At 36.1% G+C, this 9,995-nt stretch overlaps 1 protein-coding gene across 1 annotated transcript; it reads left to right on the forward strand.

Annotated features, from left to right (window-relative positions):
* Positions 1-5,993: 5,993 nt before the first annotated feature.
* On the forward strand, positions 5,994-9,409 carry rps16 (ribosomal protein S16). The gene is made up of 6 exons (XM_067426944.1): positions 5,994-6,064; positions 6,155-6,206; positions 6,826-6,927; positions 8,818-8,914; positions 9,080-9,127; positions 9,220-9,409. Exons 2-6 carry the CDS (start codon positions 6,159-6,161, stop codon positions 9,363-9,365), a joined length of 441 nt encoding a protein of 146 aa, XP_067283045.1. The 5' UTR covers positions 5,994-6,064; positions 6,155-6,158; the 3' UTR covers positions 9,366-9,409.
* The last annotated feature ends 586 nt before the right edge of the window (positions 9,410-9,995 follow it).

The raw sequence follows: 9,995 nt of genomic DNA on the forward strand, positions 1-9,995 counted from the left end.
TATTCTCCTACGTTTATCATTAAAGTCAGTTTTGATTATTTGAGCATAACCTGATTAATATTTATAAGCTGGTCACCCCAACTTCAAAACATGAGCCAACAGCTATCCCACATCTGACCGCACTGGGCAAAGGTTGCTTAAAGACTTTGGATCTCAATTGCATTTTCTTTTTTCTTTTGGCGAGTGTGGCATTGTATGTGTTTAGACATCACATTAGAATCAGTTGACCTCACTGAGACGTGTGTGTTTAGATCACTCAGCCTCTCGTCCCAAGGGAACAGAATCGTATGCCCTGTGAACTCAAGCTGAAGATCAGGTGTCGCTTGTGGGTTTTGTAGAGGAGCTGACCCTCACCTTTCAACCTGTGACATCTCACCTGCCCTGCCCTGCTTCCAGCGCCTTCCAAGGCCACGTTCACTCATATACCGATACTAACCCTGACCCTCTGAGAGCAAGAAAAGAGAAAGAATGAGAATAAAATCGATTTCTACATTTTCTGAAAGAAATGTAAACGGTATTTTCCAATGCAAAACTCGCTGGCATGATGCTAGAGTGCTGTGGGTCTATTGGTTTATATTTTTGTGGCATTGTTCAGGGTAGCCCCATCACTTTGAAATCTGATTGGTCTACGTAACTCTTATTCCTACACCCCATGATTCTTTGCGTGAATTATGGACAACTTCCATTAAACTGTAAAGAATCAGTGAAAGGCTCGTTCTATGAACGCAATAATAATTTTTAAACTGGTTACAATGAGATTACATTATTCTACTTAACCATTGAACATTAAAGTATGTAGAAATATGTGTGTGTGTGTGTGTGTGTGTGTGTGTGTGTGTGTGTGTGTGTGTGTGTGTGTGTGTGTGTGTGTGTGTGTGTGTGTATATATATATATATATATATATATATATATATATATATATATATATATATATATATATATATATATATATATATATATCTGTGATATTTAACAAATGTTTACTTAATCAAAAATGCTCATTGACTTCAGCATTGTGACACAGTGATTTCTGTAATTTTGACAGATAATAAATTGTATTTACCTGTCAAAATCTGAAAAGAGACTTGAGGATTTGATGAGAAAAACAAGAGATTTGTTGTGCATTCCAGTGAATTATCAATGGGATATATCATAAATTACATCAGGAGAACATACCACAAATGTGCAGTGTCATTTTTCATACTATTACGAATGCAGAGGGAAAAGATAAAATAATCATGAGGAAAAGAATGCAGCGACTGAAAAAGGCCCTGCCATATATATTCTTGGTATACATGTCACGTTAAAGTACCAAGTGTTTCTCGTGATGTCTAAAAATAAAACCTCAAGGAAACTGACAGCTCATTCAGTCAAACTGACGGATAAGCTTTATTTGTAGGGCAACCATCTGATTTGAAATGATTTGTTTCAGTCTTTTTGAATGGAAGTTCCCCAAACGGGACGTGCCAGCATGCAGGGTCATCAGGAATAAGGTCCATATTAAACATCAATTATCTCCGGTTCGGCTTCGATAGTGTGGTGTCCTGCAGCCGTTTCTCCCTCAGTCAAATTTAACAAGAGAAAATATATTTTACAAAGTGTGAGAAACAGTGCGCTGGTTTTGAAGCTGGTTTTGAAGAAGGATGTTTTTTAGTGGGACTAATTCCCTTTTAGTTCAAGTCTGGGCTAAATGCACAGAGAATGAGTCAATGCTGGCCACAGTGAGCGTGACTAACTCACACTGGTTCAATAACTTGATCTCACTCTCTGACTACACATAAATAAAGCCAAATCTGTTCGTTTTCGTTTGTGGTATCTTTTTCTACCGTTTGGCTTTTCCACCAAAACAAAGTGAGAATTCCATGACATTGCACACTTGTACTATTTACACGCATTTACATGTGATCGGGTCGATGTGGAACATACTAGCAATGAATCAATGATCACTGCGGTGTTCACCATTGTTCCATCGGAGAACGTTATGGAAAACGTGATATATCTCAGAGGTGTCAGTGACAAATCAAATCTCTCAATAAGATCCTTTTTAAAAATTCTAAGTAATTTCCATCATATCAATTTTCTATCAATGTGGAACTAATCTTAATCAAATATAAAAAATGTGCCAAATGAAAATCTACAGAGAATCAAACAAGATACAACTTGAAAATAATCAATATTTGCTGGGTAAAAGAAATTCCCAAATGAAGAATTTAAACTCATGCAGATTAAAGCATTAAATAAACAAAGTGGCTAAAATAATACCATATAAAAATACAATATAATTAAATTATTCAATTATTATAAAATAAATTACTCATTATTCTCGGCAAATGACATAACCAAGATAAAGCTTTTACATTCACATTTTTTTTAATTATTATTTTATTTATTTTACAATTTCAGTCTTATTTGATTCTTAGCCATATCTTTTAGCCTACCCACACTGATTAAACTAGTCTGTTATGCTGCTTTTAGAAAGGTTTCGGGTACTCTAGTCAAAGATTTTAGTCAAAGACATCTTGTCGAAGAGTTAAAGACCAACTTGGCCAAGTTGGGAAACTAGCAAGACCATCTTAAACCAGATAAGACCTGCAATTAGCTTTTTCAGCCGGGGTTCCATTAGCATCCATTGACATTCTTTTGGTATAGTTCATCTAATTCTATCAATAACAGCACAAGGACATCTACATGGGGCAATTCTTCCAGCATTACTCCACCACCCCAACTTCTAATTAACTTCCATTCATTATATTAATTAAGCAGCCCAGGGATTGAATTAAGAGCCCAAGTCACATCATTCTCCAGCTTGTCCATTAGCCAAAACTCTCCATCTGTATCATTGTCCTATTATGTGAACTGCTGAAAGAGTTTTTTTTGGTTTAGATACTGCAAAGGTAAAGTGAATTACCTCAACAAAAGGATTTGGAATACAAATGGTGGCTGTTTTGAACGAGCTTCATAGATAGAGGAACTAACCTACTAAAGCAATTACCATCAACAGGAACGTTTAAACCAGACTTTACAATGGTGCACTTCAGTGATCAAAAGAGGTGTTATTAACAAGCACCATAATGAGTAAACCAGATCTACATGATTATACCAACGTATGCATGAACAAGCTAAAAAAGGATCAGAGCTCCATGTTGAGGCCTATAAAGAACAAAAGCACATACTCTGACCAAGAAAGAATATTACACATGAGCTTTGAAATGAAACCATATTCACCATATTCACACTTTAAGTGCCAAAGTTGTGATGGCACATCTGTTGAGTGTGTTATAGCCAAAGAGGGAGTAAAAGGAAGACACTGGCTGAGTGTTTGTGTGCTGGATAGTGACAGGCTGGTATAAAAGTGCTTTGGCAGGAGTCCTCATTATCTCATCGCAAGACAAACAGCAGCGTGTCGCCCAAGTGAGCTCCATTTCCCCCACAATAGACCCAACATCTGCCTGACTCTGCTACTGTTCAGCTACCCCTCACACACACACAGACACACAGACACACACCCATCCACTCTCCACTAATTAACACCCTTTGCTTAATGCTACACATCTCACAAACACACCTCAGCTTAAACAGGGCAAAAGGTACCGTGAGTAAGTGTGAAATGCAAATCTCACAATCCTCTTCAAAGCACCATTGCTAACAGAGGGCGTTAAGGTGGAGGGAGGAAGATGGGATGACAAAATGCATCCTGACTCTGCACCTCCGGTGTTTGTGTAATTAGTGGCTGGAGAGGTAAAGAAAGGTGTGAAAGTAGGAAGATGCTGTGTAAATGAAGGCCAGACAGACAGACAGACAGACAGACAGACAGATAGATAGATAGATAGATAGATAGATAGATAGATAGATAGATAGATAGATAGATAGATAGATAGATAGATAGATAGATAGATAGATAGATAGATAGATAGATAGATAGATAGATAGATAGATAGATAGATAGATAGATAGATAGATAGATAGATAGATAGATAGATAGATAGATAGACCATCAAACTTTTCATAAAACAGATCAATACCTCAAACTTTTCAAACCCCTTTGAAACCCAGACTAATTGGTCAGCGTCTCAGTCAAGAAAAAATGTGTGGTTGGATACGGTTTAATAAAGCTGCCAGTTGAGTACCTGAAAGGCATCAGTTCTCAGTCTGAAGACTGATGTCCTCTTGTCTTGTTGTTGCCCATACGGAAATGTAATATATGTGTATATATGAAATATCAATATATGCGATATATGTGATATATAAAGTAAAAACATATATGAAACATATTAGAAATTGGAACAATTCCATATATTGACATATATCTTCAGTCCACATATTATATATGTTTAAATTATATATGTGACAAATCACTATCACTGTCAAATGTCTCAATGTCGTAGAGTCTTAAAATATATACTATGTATAAAACAAATGACATTTTAAAATATAGAATGAAAAATGTCCGAAGCCTGAACCAAAACTAAATTAGAATGAACTGCCAGGATTAAAACACCACTATAGAAATCCATATAAAATCCTATACAAGTACTGAATGTTTGAATATATTATGTTTAAATAAACTTACATATATAAATTCAACATTGTTTACATATATGACATTAACATACAGTACCATATAAAAAGTCATAATATAAATAATTTTAATTTATGTATATATAATAATTCTTCTATGGGTATTTCATACATGGTATAAACCTATATCTTGATATATCATGAGAATGTATACATGTGCTAATAATGTATTGCCTTGTATGAAACATATATGACATCACTACTCGGATATAGAGTAGAATATATTGAATATATTACATTTCCGTATGGGTGTGCTTCTGGGGCTTCAGTTCTCTCTGTGTGTTAGTTAGATCCAATCAGCTATTTTTCTGTCAAGATAGTAGTGCACACTTATGTACACACGGAACAGCTTGAAAGAAAGATCTTAAAAGAACAATAGATTGATGGGAATTACCAGAGAACGCGTTTTATAAGCACATGATAACTGCTAAGAAAGTAACAACGTTTTTCTGCAGTCTGATAACTTAGACTACTAGAAAATTATATGATAAAACAGTAATGGCTACTTAGTGCTTAAAATGGTAATTTGCCTTCACTGATCAACATACAGACTTTCATATGATAGCCTACTTCCAAGTCATGGTCTGTTGAGACTAACTAGGCCCTATCTGGCACTCCAGAGACCCCAGCAATGTAGCATATGTAAAAAATAATAATAATAAAAAATTCATTGTAGCCTACATTTGAGATGAAAAATCATTTGTTCATTTAGCCTAAGCAAAATCGTGTGGGCATTTATTGAAGCTGTAGGCTATTAATCTGTGTTTACACAAAAAGTTGACAAAAAAAATGTGACTTCTCTTGTGAAAAAGTACACTTTAGCATGGACAGACAGACATTTTCAGAATCCATACAATCAGTTACTTTCAGGATCCATTGATCAATTATAATACTTTTACTTCTGTTTACCCCAGCAAATACACATTATAGAAAAATACAACACAAATAAAAAATGCATCAAAATCTGATCAAAATCTTATGTTTGCACTTGGTGTTGTTGATTCGAATGATTCTTGTACCAGAGCGCCATCTTGTGACGACGTGTAACATTTAGCTTGTGGAATAATCACATCAAAATATATTGTCTTTTCTTTTAAACGCTGGTTTCAGTCTGAACTAATCTTAGTTGCACAGTTGTTGAATTCAGAAAGAATTAGCTGTTATGCTGTAAGCATACTAGCATTTTTGGCATCTATTTCAACCCATCCATTAAAATTTGTCTGAAAAGATATGCTTCCTTATGAGGTGGATCATAACGGTGTTAAAATTACATCTATAAATAATAGGTAATTTATTTACTTACGTGAATATTTGTTTATAACGCTGTGATGTGTTAAAATCATAGACTGCAAAAAAAAAAAAAAAAAAAAAAAACTTTAGCAAGTCCGACTGTCGTAAAGACTAGAGTGTTTACGACAGCGCCCCTGCTTTTGCGCACGGGAAACCCCTGTGCGGCCTCTCCGAACAGCGCTCGAGCTCTGAAAGGTCTGTTCCTCAAGCAGTTCTCACTAATATACGTATTTAAAGATTCATTTGTGCTTAAATTAAAAAATAATTATTCTGCTTTTACTCTAGAATCATGCCAGCTAAAGGCCCTCTACAGTCTGTCCAGGTTTTTGGACGTAAAGTGAGTATTTAAAGGCTGTATGTCTTCATGTGCTCACGTTCGGCGGCTTTGAGGTTAGCCTGCTATGCTAACAGATGTATGTGGATATAAATGACTGTTATGTCAATGTTTTACATAGGTTATGTATTAAACGTAACAATTAGAGGTCATAAACAAGTATATGTGCTTTTAAACCATTAACATGTTAAGTAAGCTAATGTAACCGTGTAGATTGAGTGAGTGATGAATATTGTGTTGGTAATGGCTGTTTGCTGACACGTGGGACAGTTTAGTGTGTACATGTACAGCTGTAATTCATACAAAAAAGTTTCTTTTGCATCTGATCTGCATTTTTTCTGTTGTTAAGTAGTTATATATAGACATTAGAGGGTCTTGACGATCTAGGTAGCTGTTAGTCTGTGTCTGGTATGTCAATGGTTCTTGATTCTGATCCCAAAAATATCATAACTTGGATAAGAATATTTAGAGAATATCATAATGTGCAATGTTGTAGTTCTCCAGTCCTGAAGATTTAAGACTACCGTGGTAAAACATACTATTAGTGTAATATTTAATGAAGATGTGTTAGAGAATGGGTTTCGTATAATGATGTTTACTGATGTTTGTTCACTATCAACAGAAAACAGCCACAGCTGTTGCCCACTGCAAGAGGGGAAATGGGCTTATTAAAGTCAATGGAAGACCCCTTGAGATGATCGAGCCTGTCACTCTGCAGTACAAGGTACTTTTTTTACAGACATTGAGTGCTTGGAGTGGAAATACCTTCAGATCTCTATTTAAGTAAACACTTGAATGATTTGTTAATGGAAGGTTTTGCACAATAGCGCAGATTGTCATTGCTCATCTGTGCCATTCCAAACCTGTATAACTTCTTGTTCTGTGGAAAACAAAGGTGGGTTTTAAAGAACATCCTGATTGCTTTTTGCAGTATTAAAAATGAATAAGGAATTGATTGATGATATGTTGCCATGTTCATGAAAGAAATGATTTCTGGTTTGGGAAAATTATGCCACTTTTCAATGTAGTTATCTAATTTGAATTCATTAATCAAACCAGTCCAGTTTTCAAATTCACCTCTGATTCAATCAGCACATGGGTCAAATTGGGTGCATTCATTGCAATTAGGAAGTGACTAGAATATTTGTTGAGAGAAATTCTGCTCTCATGTTCTGCAGAAAAATGTCAGATCACATGACTAACATAAGGATGCACAAATGACAGAATTTTCACTTATTTCTAAATATCAACACTATGAATTCAAAATGGACAATTGCAGTGTTTCTAAATGATTTATCAGTGTACTTTATTTTTTAACATTCATGTGCCCATTGATCAGTAGCGGGAACTTCTCCTCCCCTTAACGAAAGCATCTCTTCTCATCGCTCTCTCACTGCGTTATTTTAGCAGTTAGCAAATGACAGACCTATTCAATTTATGATGGACAGTACCAGTTTTTTTTTATGTTGAGAAGCGGTTCCACTCAGATCTATAGCCACATTTCCACCGTGGGAACTTTCCCCAGGAAGTAGAGATTTTGGGATGGTACTTGTGTGTTTTGAATGCAGGAACTGGGGTCTAAATAAAGTTGTGGGTAAATACGTCCCCCTCAAAATGGCCCTGTTTGTGAGGTAGTACTTTTTCAAAGTTCAGGAACGCTTGGGGGCAGGTTTTGGGCGCTGAACATGCTGATTGGTTGAGCTCACGCAGCATTTTATTTCAATCTAAATGTCTGTTGCGGTGTGTGCATTAAGAGTCATTTGCTATTCAAATCGTCAATGGAGTGTAAAAAATATAACCAATGGATCGACAACAAGGTTCAGGCTTTAAGTTTATTTCGGATGACAAAATCCAGCGGGAACTAAAGACTCAAGCGCAGTCCTACGTTGCCCGACTAATCTTCATGGTACTTTAGACCGCGATGGAAACGCAGACAGCAGCAGGTCTGAGGGGAAAAGTTCCTGGGACAAATTGTTCCGGGTAATTTCGGTGGAAACGGGACTCAAGTCCTAACAGTGAAGATGATTGAAAGATGTCCATTGTGTGCCAACTTTAAAGATCCTGAAGATTTAAATTCTGTCATTTACCTACTGTTCCAAACCTGTAAGACTTTAATTATTCTTCAGTACACTATAATATATTTTAAATTAAATCTGAGAGATTTCTGTCCATCCATTGGCAGTCTATGTATAGAGACATCATAAAAGTAGTTTAAATAGAGCGGTTTAATCCAGATGTTCTGAAGAGAAATGATCGCTTTATGAAATTAAATGTTCATTATATAAAGTGATCATGTCTCTTTAGAACATTAGGCTAAACTGCTCAATTAATAAGAATTAGTTTCACAATCTTTATATGAACTTTTTAAGGTGTCAGTGGTAGAGTTGCATGGAGGGACAGAAGTCTGACTGAATTAAAATATATTCGTGTTCTGAAGATAAGAGTCTGAGTTTGGAATGATATGAATTTGAGTAAATGACAGAATTAAAAATGTTGGTTGAATTAACCCTTTAGTGCACCCCACTTATGAACATTTCATCAGGATAATCTTTTAGCTCTGTTTGAGAAGATTTTGTTCATACGTCTGCTAACTGTGTGTTTCTGTTTCCTTTAGCTGCTGGAGCCTCTTCTGCTGCTGGGTAAGGAGCGCTTTGCTGGCGTTGACATCAGAGTTCGCGTGAAGGGTGGTGGACACGTCGCTCAGATTTACGGTAAGTAGCACTAGCCGATGGTAGAAGCCGTTTGCTCTGCATTTTCAAACCATAAAAGTATTTACACATGATAATCAGTCAACTGTAAATGGATAGATTCTTACTTGAGGCCACAGTGTGCAAATACTTTTGTACTGACATTAACATGTTTCATTCTTCTTTCAGCCATTCGTCAGGCCATCTCTAAAGCCCTTGTTGCCTATTATCAGAAATGTAAGTGTGGGTCACTCTGGTCTTTCTGTTGGAAGAGGAATGTTTAAGTGTCTGCATTAATTGTCATATTTCTCTGTTTTCTTTTCTCCCAGATGTGGATGAGGCTTCCAAGAAAGAGATCAAGGATATCTTGATTCAGTATGACAGGACCCTGCTGGTCGCTGATCCCCGCCGCTGCGAGTCCAAGAAGTTCGGTGGACCTGGAGCTCGTGCACGCTACCAGAAGTCCTACCGTTAAAATCTCTCTGTACATTTTCATATAATAAATCTGAGGGGGAAAAATTTTGTTGTCTTGAGTGTTCTTCCAAAGACTGCTGACCTGCCGAGGCATGGACTCCACTAGACCTTTGAAGGTGTGCTGTGGTATCTTGAACTCTGTGCCTGTAGTTTTGAAGTTTAATATGTTTAGTCTGATTGGTTTTAATTGTGGCCTCTAAGTCTAATAGTGTAATTTCCACTGCAATCTGTAAAAACAAAATTATTGGTCAAGCGATTTTATGTAAGGTTACAGGCTGATGTTCGCATGGAAAAAATGTTTTTTATGCAAAAGAACAGTGATGTGAAATGTATGCCATATTACATCTAAGAGTGCTTTGAGTGAAAATACATGCTCATTATTGAACTACATACCAGCAACAGTTTGGTAGACATCACACTTGCTTATGGAGGTTCATAAAGCAGCGGCAATTACTGGTGAAGTACACCAAATTGTTTACAAGAGGGTAGAAATTAGCATTTTAACAAATTTCATATAATTTAAGACATTTGGAAGTGAATATTCTATCTGAAATACATGTTACAAATGACTGTAGTGTATTTCATATTCTCGATATGGAATATTGTTTTTCACTAAATAATGTTATAAAAC

The sequence above is a fragment of the Pseudorasbora parva genome, chromosome 20 (assembly GCF_024679245.1).
Source record: "Pseudorasbora parva isolate DD20220531a chromosome 20, ASM2467924v1, whole genome shotgun sequence".
NCBI lineage: Eukaryota > Metazoa > Chordata > Actinopteri > Cypriniformes > Gobionidae > Pseudorasbora > Pseudorasbora parva.